We start from the raw sequence: 16,084 nt of genomic DNA, 5'->3' as shown, positions 1-16,084 counted from the left end.
TTAGGAAAATGGATAAACACAAATCTATGTCAATTGGGAACCCAACAATTTATATTAAAGAGAAAAATTAAATTCTAATGCTAACAGATTTTGCAAGATTAATCTAATTGATTTTAAAGTAATTTTAGGTGTTTGTAGTTTTGTTACAAGTTTGGTTAATGACCTTTGATGATATTTTTTTTGAACGAAGTAGTGTTCTGCTTCCCATAGGATTTGCTCTAACGATTAACTATATTTTTCCCAAAGGGTTATATGAGTTACATACACAATATTAAAAGATTCGAGAATATGGACATGTTTATTAACCAACTCCTAAAAACATTTAAACCTGGATTGATCGGTTCGATTCTTCTCAGACAATTACGACATGTATGAATCGGTGGATACATTTGAAACACATATCCTTGACCGTGCCGTCACGACACGGGTTGAGGCCTAGTAAGATACAAAACAAATCTTGGTTAAGTTAGGCTAGATAAAGAGTGGTCGAGATTTGTCTAAGAGGAATAAATCTACGACCATGGTTTTTTCAACTAACCATTATAAATACTTTATTAATTAGTGTCCTATTAATTGCTCATGATGAATGATTAATTAAGTTTTCATGATAAATGTTTATTTAATGAATCTAATAAATAATATTTTTATTAATAAATAAGTTTATTAAAAATTATATATATGTATATTGATCCCTAAACATCTGGTGTTTGCGAGTTTCGAACTCAGGTAACTGGTATGATCACCTAATGACTTTACCACTGTAATACAGTGATCCCGGTTAAAAATTATATTAATAATTTTTAATGGTGGTAGTGAAAGAAGCAGTGGGTGGTGGAAACGGTGGCGGATATTTGTGAGTGGTGGAGGTGGCAACATTACTGGTGGTGAAAAAATAATGGTTGTAGCTGGTTTTTACACACGGTGGTGGATGTTAGTGAATAGTGGTGAACAATAATAGTTTTGTTTTTTTTCAAAATGGGAAACATATTATTATGATAGATGTAGTTGGTTGTTTTTATCACAACTGGTAAGGACAAAACAAAATTTACCGCTAAAAATTCATACTTTCAGAACATAAATTTACCGCTAAAATTGATCATGTTTAATTAAATTTAATAATAAATGTTCAATTGATATTTCAGAATAAATGTTTCTTTAATTAACCAAATGAATATATTTTTGTTGATACACAAAAGATTTACTGATATTAACCATATCTGTAAGCATTAATGGTGGTGAGTATTGGTGAGACTGGTGGAGTGGTGACGATAATGTGGTGGTGGAAGAAGTAGTGATATTAGGATGAGAAAATGAGTTCTAGAATAGGTAAATTAAGCACTAATGGTGGATTTGATGGTGGGTGGTGGGTATTGGTCAGACTGGTGGAGTGGTAAGATAATGTGGTGGTGGGAGAAGTAATGGTAGTAGCGTGGAAAAGATGTCCTAAGATAGGTAAATTATTTAGTCACCTTAGTTAATTTTTGTTTTTGTTTTGTTTTAATTTGATTTTAATTTTCAAATTACTTTTTAATTTTTTATTTTTTAAAATTAAAACAGTTTTTAAAGCCAGATTTTTCCAAAAAAGATGTTGTATTTTAAGATTTTCCGGGTAGGGGAAGGAAGAAAAATGAAACCTATAAAAAAATTGACCAAACACAAGATTACACGCGGATTGATTGTAATAGGTTCAGTTTCTCACACCTCTCTTTATTCCCCTTTTTCTGTCATTATTTCTATCCTACATCATGAAATTAAGCAAAATTTTTGTTATAGAGAAAGCTGCTTTGTTTAGGGGAGAAAGATACCGTTATTAGATATGTACGGGGGAAAATAATCACCGAATTTGACTTTCATATATTATTTTTATATTACCCATTTATCTTCTGACCAAACTTATACCCACCTAGAAAGCAACAGCCGAGAGACTACTTCTCTGTTCTGTTTACAGGAATTAGGGTGACTAATAACTGAGAATGGGTTTGTTGTTTATTACTAGATGCCAATAGTTTTGAAAACAAAATCCGAAGAAGAAAAGGTTCTCTTCATGTTCTTATTGTTCTTGTAGTTCTTCTTTTTGTGCTAAAGATTTTTCTGGACGGTGAAAAGGTTCCATACAGGAAAACTACTACCATTTTTGCACCCGTGATTGATGTATATATATATAGCTTCAACCGATATCTTCTTGTATACTAGATTTTGTGAAAAGAGAAGAAAAATAGGATTTAATAATAAAGATACATTACGATTGGTTATACAGTTGCTCAAATATAGGATTAGGTTAAGAGTGATCAATTACAAGATAATATTAAGCTTTAAAAAGCCAGGGTGATACTCTTAGAGTTACTAAAACACCGTCCATATTATTTGTGCCAAATCAAAACCGTATCCAATAAAAATAGAACAAAAACTCCATTTGAGTTCAAATTAGTTAAATTTAGTTTTTAACCGTATCTAATAATTCCAATCGTACCCTTAACCATATATACGGTTTCTTCAAAATAGAAAATTTTGGCGGGAATACAATTTCAGCAGATCGGAGAAGAGGAATTAAGATTTTCTCTACCAGAATCTTCCTCTATTTAGATTTTAGGGTTTGATTTCGTATATTCTCTACCAGAATCTTTATAGAGATATCTAGAAAAATCAAAACCAGATCTATATTCTTATCTCTTTCTCTAGTTCGATTCTGATGATTTCAGAAACTAATTTTCCGATCTCGATTTTGTTTCAATTTAGTTGAATAACAGAAGAGATCGTAGATTTCAATCCTTCGAATCTGAAGATTTATGTGTATTGTTGAAGAAATTCAATTTATTTTGGTTTTCGGTTCTCATCTTCTTCGAAGAAATTAAGAGAAGTAACAATTTAATCCTTCGAATTGTCATCTTGAGTTTGTAATCATACGTTGGAATAGTCGGATCATATTCATCAGGAACGCGATTTCGATTTCCAGGTATTTTTATTTATTTGATTTGTTTTGAATTTTCTAGTTGATTTCATAATAGAAGTTACAATAATGTTACAATTTTGGATCGTTGTTCGTATTGAAATAGATTTGCTTCTGTTGATTATGTTTGTTTCTTGTTGTTCATGTTGAAATTTGTATGAATGGAAATTTTTTGTTGTTAAGTTGTTATATAGTTTTCAGTTTAAATTGAGTGAAACCTTTTTTGGTTCCATACTTTTGCTTGTAGATATGGACTCTGTCATTGCAGTTGTATGTTACAATGAAGCTTCATTGTCGTTTCGTATTGGTTTAAAATCAACTCTTATGAATTTGAAGGATAATATTTGTTTAAATTGGGTTCAACTATCTCCATTCACTATTGAAATCATTCACAAATTTGGTGAGCAACAAAAGGTACTTCAGTCTGATTATGATCTCCAATCAGCTGTTGTGTTTTCTCTGTTTAACAAGTTGCCAACACTAGACTTATATGTATATCATAGAGGTGAAAGTTCAAGTTCAGTATGCCACATAGGTGCTAGTTCAAGTTCATCATCCCATGGGTCAGAAGTTGTACCTGTTAATCAGCCACTAGTTACCACTGTCACTGATTATGATGACCCTAAAGTAGTCAAAGAACCGTTGAAATCCGCTCGTTGGCTAGCTTTTTTTTACAGTGTTGAACAACTGTTTCCAGTAGGTGTGGACCAAGTGCGTCACGATTTGATGAAGTACCATGCTGCAAATGGTTATGCATATAAGGTAACAAGAAACGAGAAGTTGCGGATTGCTGCTTGTTGTGCTAACAAGAAGAAGGACAAGTGTAATTGGCACATGTATGCTGTTTCTTGTGACGGTGTTGAAGGAAGTCCCTTTATTATCAAGGAGTTAAATAATCAGCATACTTGTGACGGTGGATTTATTAACGTTCCAAATGTATCGAAGAACCTAATAAGTTCCTTGATCAAGGATGAGATTAAACAGAACCCAAAGAAGAAGATAAAGGATATTATGGAACAAATTAGAAGAGAATATGGCTTTGACATAAGTCGTTATTATGCATACGCAGGTAAGATACATGCACTGAATTTGGCATGGGGAGAGGATGAGAAGTCATTCGCTTACTTGCATTGGTATACAAAGCAATTGTCTGAAACCAATCCTAGATCCCGTGTTGTTTTGGAAACTGACGCGAGTCAAAAGTTTGTGAGATTGTTCATTGCCTTCGGAGCATGTATCCGTGGATTTAATTACTGTCGTCCCTTGCTATTCATGGATGCAGCACATTTGAAGAGTAAATATCTCGGTCACATGATGGCAGCAACATGACTAAACGGGGATAATGGTACTGTTTCTTAAACTTTTTTCTGTTGGTTTCTTTTATCATTTTTTTTTGATGAAACCTTTTTCTGTCTTGTTGGTTTCATCATTTTTTTGTTGTGTTGTTTTGTCATTTTTTTCTGTTTTTTTTATTTTGCAGGAATTTACCCTTTAGCTTACGGTGTGGTTTCATCTGAGACTGATGCGAACTGGAAATGGTTTATGGAGCAACTCAGGGATGTCGTTTCTCTTCAAAGACAACTTACATTTGTGAGTGATCGAGGTAGTGGTTTAGTCAACCAAATCCCCGTCGTTTTTCCAGGTGCGTATCATAGGTGGTGTTACTGGCACATGTCAAACAATGTTAATGCATGCTTGTCTAAGTAAGCCAAGACATATAACAATCATGTGTTGAAGTTGTTTGAAAAATGTGCATATGCGAATACACATGTAGAGTTTAACGAGAGTTGGGATGACTTGATGCTGGTTAAAAATCAGAATCTACAAGAATATCTTAGTAGGGCTCCAATTGATAAATGGGTTAGTTTTTTTTCCCGGGCTGTCGATATGGGGAGTTGTGCTCAAATGTTGTTGAATGTTTGAATGGTTGGGTTAAGGAAGAGAAGGAGATGCCTATTGCTGTCATGGTTGATAAAATACGGCTGAAGCTTATGGAAATGATGTGCATTCATCGTGAAGAATGCGTGACATCGTTCGATTGGAGAGGAGTTTTGTGTCCAAAAATGGAAACTGAACTCTATAACAATAAGATGCATGGCCGTGATTACAGTGTTACTAACTCGTCTGAATTTTTGTATGAAGTTAATGCCTCATTAACACAAAGGGTTGATTTGAAAGAAAATACATGCTCTTGCAACCGTTGGAAAATCAATGGCTTCCCTTGCGCCCATGTTGTTAGGTGTATAATGGGGAATGGTGAAGATCCTTATGAATATGTTGAAGACTACTTCACCAATAAGTTCTATCGAGAGTCGTATTCAAGACCAATCCATCCATTTTCCACAGTTGAAAGGCCTGCAACAATTTCACCCAAGTTTGTTGTTCATGGACCTAAAGTTTTGCCACAATCAGGACGTCCAAGTAAGAAGAAAAGGATTCCTAATACAGGTTAATTCCAAAGAAGAAGATGAGAACTTTCGGTGGCTGTAATGAACTGACTACTCATAATAGAAGGATGTTCCCTAATAAGCAGACGTGAAGTCTTTTTGAGACTGATTTACTTTTAGTTTTAGTTCAGACTTCTTCTATTCTATTATCATTTCGCATACAGTTCGTAAAATTTGAGTATCTTTTTTAGTTTAGACTACAATATGCTTTAGTCTACATTTTGAGAATTCATTTTTTTCTGTCGATTTATATTCCTGTTATTGACTGTTATTGCTCATTTATATTCTATTTGACTGTTATTGCTCATTTATATTCCTGTTTTCTTGTCTACAGTAAAACATGTTGATTTCCTGCTAGTATTTCACCTGCAATATGGTGTAACTCTTTTTGGTTTCATCATTTCTACTGTTATTTTGTAACCAAAATAGGTTGGTTCCTTTTTTTGGTTAGATCACTTCTTTTGTGAATGCTTTTGTAATTGTCTTGGCTTTTTCCCTTAAACTTTTGCTTTATTATGAATTATTGCCATGCCTTTGAAACATATCAATTTTTACTGTAAACCAAGCCATGATACGACCCTTTCCCATTTGATTTCACCTGCAATTTGGTGGAACCCTTTTTGGTTTCATCATTTATGCTGGAACCCTTTTTGGTTTCATCAAAATACAGATATACACAACATTATGCGCCAATATGGCTTCGGTTAAACATAATTGAAAACATTATAAACATTGTTTCCAGGTATTTGACAGTACTCTAATTGAAACCATTCATACACAATTTAAACCTTTTATAAACTATTACAAGCATTCAAATTTATAAATAGTTGACAGTATACATAACTTTGCTCTCATGCTTTCTACCCTTTCTGAAATATTCTCCCCATGAGACTCTTCATGCATCAAGGAGGATCTTACACACCAGCTTTGGTCTCATCTCATGCACCTTTAGTGAAATATCATCTCCAGGAGACGACGCCATGTTTCCCTTCAAGAGGCTCTTCATGTAATAACAAACATGAAGACCACAATCATTCGTGAAACAACCAAAAAATTGTCTCAATATTTAATATTTAAAACTGCCATAAATAAATAAATAAATAATTTTACCGAACTTCCAAACATAGGTGATGATTTTTCTAGCTTACCCCATTTGTTGACAACATGATGGCGTGTGCATAGTGTATGGCGGGGGCTGAGTTGTCTGCTCGTCACGGGGGAGCTTTGCATCGTGTTGTGCAAATGCTGATATTATTCTTTGTCTCATGCTTTCAACACTTTTCCTGCATTCTTCTTCAATGGAAGCCAAGGAGTTGTAGTGAGAAAATTATGCGGTTTCAGTATCAAAAGCTAGCAGTGTCCAATGGTCTACCTCATCTCCAACTGTTGTCAGCAACGGAACGAATAAAAATTGTACATTGTAGTCCATTTTTTCGATGAAAGCTTCAATTTCACTACCACATCTCATTCCTAGTGAGTGACATGTCTGAAAAAATACAAGAAAACAGATACCTAATGAGTGACAGACATGCAAGTGTTTTTTTTCTTCGTAATGAGCGACATTTTTTTCTTCCTAAAGAATGAAACCAAAATTGGTTCCATCAAAATAAACTATATAACCAACAACATTTGAAACAACTATTTACACTCATAGTTTGATTCTACAATCAGCTAGACCTACAATCACAAAACTGATCCCCCGCACATCATAAAGTGTTTAACTGAAGATTGAGAAACAAAAGATGCAATTGGTTTCACTCAACTTGTTTTTGCTACAAAGGTTTACATTCAAAACAATTTAACCAAATTGATACTAAGATCTTCAAATTACAATTCGTATCCACATCCTAAGTAAAACACTCTACTCAATATGAATGCTTCAAACTAACGAATCTTTCCCACACTTTTTGATGGAAATTTATCTAGTATGCTAGTACTAACAGATCCAACTTAGTCAAGGATTCCAAATTCAACTAATACAGTACACAAGAATCTTGTCATGCTTAGTAAGAATATATCTACTAAATTAACAGTAACCAGAAATCAACTCTAACCGGAAATCTTGTCCATGCTTAGTAAGAATGTATCTACTAAATTGCAGATGAAACTTACATAGGAAAATGTGCTTAGAAACACAACTTTCTTGTACTTCGGATTACCATCTGGTTTCAACTCTTCTTTGAGGATGTTCTTTTGCAATTTCAAGATGTAAAACTCAATGATGTCTCCTCCGACGTCTCCCTTTCTCATTAACAAATACAGCATCCTCCCGGATATTATCAGTTGGTGCTCCTTGTTCTCCCACGCCGTGTAGCTGTAAAACTCAAGCTAGTGAATGCTGTATCTAAGAATGAAAAAAAAAAGTTTTTTAGAACACATTTTTTGATGAAACCATTTTTGGTTTCAGCACTTACCTTTCAGTTTTGCTTCTGAAAAACCTGCTCACAAGGGGTCTCTGACTTTCATCGAGCACCTTCATAATTTTCAATTTTTCAACTGCTTTCAACTTCACATCCTTCACCTCATACACCTCCTCATTATTCGCCTTCTGCTTATTCTTTTCATTAGGATTTTTTCTCCAATGGCATTTAGTTTTTGTTCTTTTCTTTTTCTCAGTTGTATAATCCCGATATTTGATTGGTTCTTGCATTTTTCTTCTGTCATCCCGTAGTCTTGTAATCATATTACTCAACTTTTTCTTGGGACTGATGTTTTGAGATCCTTTCTCAACATCTTGTTTTTCACTGTCACTCTGCGTCAGTCCTAAACTGAATCCAGGTTCACCGTCTTCTATATCAGCTACATCCTCTACCATTCTTACAGTTGAGTAGTAGTATACACTTTGCACCTTTTTCTTTGACAAACAACCTTCCTTTGCATAAACGGATTCCATTTTCCGAATAGCATCCTCACTATCCTCATCATATATAAACCGAGTTTCATTGTCTTCTTGTTCAATATTTTTCTTCAAAGAAGAACATTTCTTCGCCTCATATTCGACCTGTTCGGCCACCTTGATATCCTCAATAGTGTTTGGAGTCAAATCCATACCCTCTTCTTGTTCATTCCCTATCTTTGATGAACATTTCTTGGCCTCGGATTCAACCTGCTCGGCCACCTTGATTTCTTCAAGAGTATTCAGAGTTAATTGTTCAGTCTCGTCCTCCGGTTTTGATGAAGATTTCTTCATTTCAAATTCAACCTGCTCGGCCACCTTGATTTCCTCGATAGTGTTTGGAGTCAACTCTGAAACCTCTTCTATTTCTACTCCTTCTTGTCCTTGTTCTTTATCAGACTCTTCTATTCCTTGTTGTGGTTCTGCATCTAATGAAGAGACAACATCGCCAGATTTTTCTGCATCTCCAGACAGTGAAACCCTTTCGGGTTCCATCAAAACATCTTCAAAAACATTTCCAGGTACTGAAACCTTTTCTGGTTCCATCAGAAAATCTACATAACCTTTTCTGGTTCCTCAGTAAATGCTCTTGTTCTGTTCCTTCATGCAGTAAATGCTTATCGGCAATATGCATCATTTCATCCTCCGCCGCTGCACCTTTCACCACCTGCAATACAAGGTTTAAGATACAAAATGTCACATACTAACATACAAGAAATACAATGTAAAATTACTTTGAACCAGTTTGTCAAATAAAAATGTAAAATTTATAAAAAATAAAAAAATAACCAAGACATAAAAAAAATGTAAAATTTCTATTTAATAAACAATAAGTTAAATTCGCAGATCAAATCTAACATATCAATAAAAATGTAACATTTTTTAATTCTATTATCAATAAGTAAATTCTGCAAATCTAACTAACATATCACCTCAACATCTGAAACCATTTTTGGTTCCGAACGAACATCTTCTTTCTGGAGAAAGTCTACTTGGACTCTCTTACGCTTCCTTCTGGAGTAAGTCTTCAATGATGGTTGAAACCCAACCTCAGCGTCATATTTTGCCAATACTGCTTTATCTTCTTCGGAGAGTCCATTGTTTCCAACTGTTGTAAGCTTTTCAATCACCATTCTTGCCCACCTGTATTTGGCCTCGTAAGAGTTGTCTTCAACTTGTGCAGGCACTTCATTTTCAGCAATATGGTCTGCAACATTATCTTCAACCGGCTCTTCAGGTTCAACAGAATCTTCAACAACAATATCATCTTCATTTATGGGCTGAACCAAACGCTTCTCTATATCGTCATATTCAAGCAAGAATGACCCCTTGCGGCGACGCATATTCTTCTGCAGTACACAAGTAAAATTGGTTTCAGCTAATTTTTTTGATGAAACCAAAATTGGTTTCAGATAAAATTTTTGATGGAACCAAAAAAGGTTTCATCAGAAAAAAAAGTAAATCTTTCTCTTTTTGATGATATTAAATTTGAAATGGATTGATAGAAAAGTAAATCTTCTTTACCTCAGAGTATAAATCTTTCTTGTCGGAGAAACCGTCGAAGTTTTCCAATATTTGCTGGCAGACATTGCCAAGTTTCCATCTAGCAAACCTCGGATACCTGTCGAGCCCATCCTTCCTTTTTGCAATCATAGTCATCTCTGCTACCCAATACTTAAAAAAAAAAGATTCAAATTAAGAATCAATATCAGATACATTATAAAAGAATATAACTTATTAATCAAAAGAACAAAAAATAACTTACCAGCGGGTAAATTATGCAACCAACTACGTTTTCAACATCGCCATCACAATCTATTATTGACTCAAGTAGATAATCATGGAACACTTGTGTCCAACAAACCTTGTTCATATCAAATACCATATACAAGTACTTGGCAGCCAGACTTCGCCCATCTTTGTTGGGGACGAATACCGACACTAACAGGAACATGACGAAAAACTTTACAAACTCATTTGCTTTGGTTTCATCCGCTGCGGCTTTCATCATGCAACGTTGAATATCAGCTTTGAACGTCTTCTTACTTCCTTTAAAATACTGAGCGACGAAGATTTTATCCTTTTTCTCCAGTTCTTCACCTATGCCCACTTTTTCATCTACTTCTACACCCTCCATCATTTGTAGACTAAAGATAACAGAGAAATGTTCTGGAATTGTCCGCAGAGTCATTTTCTTCGATCTACCTAACCTGAAACACAATGGTAGCTTACCATCTTTTTTTCTGAATTCAAGTGACTGTAAAACCATCATGACTGCTTTTGTCTTTTTGACGAGCTCTTCTTCTTCCATTACACCATCAAAGAATGGCTCAATGAAACGCCAGAATGGACATGATTTAAGAGCTAACATATGCGGTTCTTTGTTCTGTATCAACGCCTTTATGTCAGCTGCTACTTTGCACAAATGATGCAACGAGCATCTGTACGACTTTGTTTCTCTTTTTTTACCTGTAAGTGAAACCAAAAGTTAGGTGAATCATAGATAAAAATAATGAAACCAATAACTAAACATGATGCAACCAGATTTGGTTGCATCAGATAAACTAGAAATAAACACGCTAAACAGAGAACACAACAATAAGAGCTTTAGTTGCAAATTATTTTTTAGATAAGCTATGTGTTCGCAAACTCCAGAAAGAAAGAAAAAGAGGACAAAGATCTAACAAAACTGGTAAGCTATGTTTTGTTCTCCTTCTTACACAACAATAAGAGCTTCAGCGGTTCATAACTCCATATACATCATTCTCATATACATCATCCTAGAACCTTAGTTATGTCACAAAATTTTGATTTTCAAAGTAAATAGGCATGATGCATATGTAGGTTTATCAGGAAAATTTCTATTACTTAAAACAAACATATGGTTATTGATGAAACTAAAGTACAAATGGTGTAACCAAATATAGTTACATGAAACAAACTCTTAGTAACCAAATATAGTTTCATCACTTTTTCGTTTTGAATGATGTTTGTTGTAAAATGAAAAGTGATGAAACCAAAAAAGGTTTCATCAGAAAAGCCAGAATACACCTTATCAAGCATCATCAGTTATAGTGGAACCAATTTAACAATTGGAAAATGATGAAACCAAATCTGGTTTCATCAAAAAAAACAGATTATACCTTAGTAATACCAGTAGCACCAAACCATACCCATCAAAAGATTATAAAATCATATATTGATGAAGATGATGGAAACCAGATTTGGTTTCATCAAAGAAACCATTGAAGTAAAAAAAAATCTATTATGAAACTACAGAAACTTATGTATGAAATCAGCAGATGAAACCGAAGATTCATAATCGAATTTCTACAGAACCTAAGATTCAAAAAATAATCAAACAAAGTGATGAAACCAAGTAGATGACTATGAATCGAATTTCTACAGAACCTAAGATTCATAATCTCGAATTAGGTGAAACAACATCAAAATGAAATCAGTAAAGAGAACATCTGAAGAACAATAAAACTAGGTTTACCTTTTGGAGATCTTTTTACAACCACTTTCCTAATAGGTTTCCTCTGTTGATCTTTATTTTTCTCTTGCTTCTTCGCCATTTTCTTCCTCGCCTAATTTCTTAAGAACATAAAACTAGGTCAAAATAAAATGAAACTTCAACCTAATTTCCTTTTGAGGAAGGTTAGGTTTCTTTGTTACGAGTTCGATTAACTGTTTTTTGTAGCAAGAAGATGAAGGAATCAAAAATGGTTTCAGATCTGGTTTCTGAGGGAAGAGAGTGGGAAGTTTTTGATAGTTTCTGAGTGAAAAGAAGTGTCGGTTAATCGAATAGGGAAGAAAATAGAAGGTGTAGCGAAATAGACGGAAGGATTATTTAGTCAGTTTAGATAAAATGGGGTAAATGTGTTGGTTTTGTTTTGTTGGGTCTATTTTAGCTCGATAAGGACCCAATGGTGTTATAATGCGCGCGTTGTTACAAGATTAGGTTAATTAGTTGAGGACCAAATGGTATACTTCAGTGTTTTGTTAAGGGGAAAGGTAACTTTTTACTCCACCCCTTTAATGATCCAAAGTCAAACGAGATATACCATAGTCAAATATATTCAGCTTTCCCCCTAAACAATTCAGTTTTTCCTATAATAAAAATCTTATACAAGGCTACGCGTAAATTAATTGTAATCGATTCAGTTTCTCACATCTCTCTTTATTCCCCTTTTTTACCATGATTTCTGTTTTTGTCATTTTCACCCAACTTCCTGTAATTATGGACTATATTTATGTTTTTGCATTTTCAGATGGACTAATTTAATCTTAATTAGTTAAGTGTATTTAATGAAAATACTTTTTTATTAAACAAATAAATTGTCGGCGTTTTTTGTGGGTGTTTTATTTGAAATAGATATTTACCATTTCTACGGTCAACCATAGTTCATACCATAATTTTCTACGGGTATTTCTTTCTTCTCCTTTTTCGTTAACAGTAAAAATAAAATCACACCAACTTTAGATCTTGTGCTAGTATTCATTGAGTCATAACAAGTTTGCTGATTGAGTTTCAATCGTATTCCGATTAACTGATTAAGTGATCTAAGTGGTTCCTGTGGTCATGGGACTCCTAAATCTAGGATACGCAGTAGCTCCTAAATAGTCACGCGCGGGTTTCCTACACAGTGGAATTTTTGAAGTTGTTTAATGTAGTCGGTAGTCCTAAGAGCGTCCACAGTGGTGCGAGTATAACGAAAGACCAAAGACTAAAAAAAAAGACCAAATTTGGGTTTAGTCCGTCATGTGGCGTAGTGGGAAAAGAGTATATTTGATCGCGCGTTGATAAACATTACGCCTGGGATCAGGCGTTGGTAAAGATAACGCCCGAATGGGGCGTTGGTAAAGATAACGCGCGAGTGGGACGGAGATTATATCAAACGCTTCAGAAACAAAAAAAAAAAAAAAAAAAAAAAAAAAAAAAAAAAAAAAAAGGAAAATAATGGGGCGGAGGTATAAAGCCCGTCCCATGTAAGTTTCATAAATTTGTGAAAGTGGGGCGTACATTATATCAACGCGCCATTTCGGGCGTTGTCTTTACCAACGCCCCATCGGGCGTACATTATATCAACGCCCCGTTTCAGGCGTACTTTATATCAACGCCCCTTGTGTAGCGGATATTATATCAACGCCCGATGAATGGCGGAGATTATATCAACGCCCGATGTGTAGCGGAGATTATATCAACGCCCGACTATATTTGGATTTGGTTTTGATCGCAGACCAAATTTGGTCTGGATTTTACTTTTTGATCAAATTTTGATCGATGGTCCGTCCCACTACACCAGCCCACTCGACTGAAAATTTGGGTTTACTCGTCCATTGTAGTTGCTCTAAGTCCTAACTTTATCATTTGATTCCTTTTCTCTAGTTTTTACGGTGGGTTACCATCTTGTGAGTCGTATGGTTAGGGATCATCTATCCATATCTGTGTTTTTCCTTTTTTTTTTTTTTTTTTTTTTATCATTTGTGGTGATTGGTTAATCTTAGTTAGTATACCCCTGTGATAATTATGATTTTCACAAATTAGAGAGGGTGAAAAGTGCAGTTTTCCGATTGAAACTTTTACCGATTTGTGAAAATTAGAACATCACCGATTTCTCATGTGAAAATTTATATTTTCATCAATAGAATTTTTACCAATATTTAATTACGGGTTTTTTTGATACTTATTTGTGAAAATTAGAATTCTCACGGATTTTGTTCATGTGATAATTGGAGTTATTTTTAAAAGTGATAATTCGAGTTTTTTCCATATATAGATTGTAGTGAGTTGTTTTAAAAAAAAAAAATTTTTTACAGGAGGTTGTTTTCAAGGGAGTGAATTATTTTACCGGAGTATTTGTAGGGAACTATTTAAGGGGAGTTTTTATAGGGATTCAATTTAACTAAAAAAAGGAAGAAAAAAAATGAGGGATTCAATTTAACTAAAAAAAGGAAAAAAAAATGATCAAAGAAAAAATGTACAATCAGGAACAAAGGTATGACAAGCGAGAAAATTAGGGAAGCAGATTTTCTAGGGAGATTTTTTAGGAATTATAGTTTATCACATTAATTATAATTTGTTTTCTTAATTTATTAATTTAAATTAGGTAAAAGATTATTTGTGTAATTAATTCCAATTTTGGGTTCCTAATATATGCAATCTTATTTATTTATTTAGATAAGAGAAATTTTATGTCAAAGCAAATAGATTACATGAATAGATCCTTCCTTAATCTCCATATAGGAATTTGGAGGAACAAGGTACCAAAGACCATTACCATTGGCTCTAACATGTTTTGCCAAGGTAGCTGTTACTGAGTTTGCATATCTCTTAATAGAAGAACAAGACCAATTCTCAAAAATTCTTAGCAGGAAAAGAAATTCCAGAAATGCACTATTTGTAGTCCAGCTAATATAGTCTAGCTTACCATTAATTGCATTAACTACATTTTTACTATCCCTTCTAAAATCAAATTCTTTATTCCCTGCTCCATAGCCCATTTGATTGACTCTAAAGCAGCGCCAGCTTCTCCTTGTTCTTCATCAATTACTCCTTCAAATTTCCCTGTACAACTTCTTAGAATTAGTCCAATTCCACTAGGAGTAGTTCCATCTAAAAAGGATACATCAAAATTTATTTTGACAAAATTTAAACAAGGAGGATTCCATCTGATTGCATCAGAGACTCTGTGCACATCACCTGATTGCTACTGAACTGTAACAATTGAAGATTCACAGTCATATATGAATTGATTTAAAGCAAAGATGAATCCAACTTGTTTAAACTGTTTGTTTTCAAACACAATGGAGCACCTGAGTTTCCATATATACCAGATAATATAAGAAACATACCTGATCTTTTTTTGAACAGTTTCATCATAAAAAACTGGAGTCATGAATATTTGATTAAACCAGTCCAACAAGTCAATATTACTCATAGTCACAACAAGATTATTGTCTATAACAAACCATATTCTCTTACTTAGATCACAATGAATGAGTAAATGGTTCATAGTTTCATCATGGATACCACACAAAGGACAGACAGTTTCAGCATTACTCACATATCTAGTAAACCTATCTCTAGTTGGAAGACCATTATGAATGCACTTCCACAAAAAATGTTGAACTCTAGGAGGTAATTGCATCTTCCATAATCTATTCCAAGGAAAATTATTATTAGAGGAGTTTTTTCCATCCAGACTTTCACTGAGTAAAACATTATAAGCAGATTTAATAGAAAACTTACCGTTTCTAGATCCTGTCCATCTAATTTGGTCTTTGCCAATCATAAGAATCCTAATTTTAGCAATTTCTTGCACAGTTTCTGGAGAAAACAAGGCATTCAGAATGTTCATGTGTCCAACTTTTGGTATCTCTATCCATGATTTTTTCTACTGTGACCATACCTAAACTGGTAAATCTGGAGTTGACTCTAACACCTAGGCTTCGAATCCAAACATCCTTCCAGATGTTTATACTTTTGCCATTAGCAATTTCCCAACAATAGTGACTCTTAATTACCTCTAAACCTTTGCAGATGCCTCTCCAGAGCCAAGATCCATTTGAGCTGACATCATTAGTTAAAGGGTCAAAATTATAAAAATGCTTATGCTTAAGGACAGTGAAACATAAAGAATCAGGTTCATTTAGCATTCTCCATGCAAATTTAGTCAAAAGGGACTTATTAAAAATAACATACTGCCTAATATTAAGACCCCCTTTATATTTTGGACCAGCATTAGTTGTCCAAGGAATTAATGTAACACCTCTAGAATTACTAGCTTT

General features: G+C 34.1%; 1 protein-coding gene across 1 annotated transcript; it reads left to right on the top strand.

The window, feature by feature from the left end:
- The first annotated feature begins 3,196 nt into the window (after window positions 1-3,196).
- On the top strand, window positions 3,197-5,400 carry LOC113304998. The gene is made up of 4 exons (XM_026554116.1): window positions 3,197-4,241; window positions 4,428-4,589; window positions 4,722-4,807; window positions 4,885-5,400. The coding sequence occupies exons 1-4, from the start codon at window positions 3,197-3,199 to the stop codon at window positions 5,398-5,400; spliced, it is 1,809 nt and encodes a 602-aa protein (XP_026409901.1).
- Window positions 5,401-16,084: the final 10,684 nt, after the last annotated feature.

The sequence above is a fragment of the Papaver somniferum genome, chromosome 8 (genome assembly GCF_003573695.1).
Source record: "Papaver somniferum cultivar HN1 chromosome 8, ASM357369v1, whole genome shotgun sequence".
Lineage (NCBI taxonomy): Eukaryota > Viridiplantae > Streptophyta > Magnoliopsida > Ranunculales > Papaveraceae > Papaver > Papaver somniferum.
Note: the sequence above shows the minus strand (reverse complement) of the source record. Positions and strands in the feature narration are given on the sequence as shown.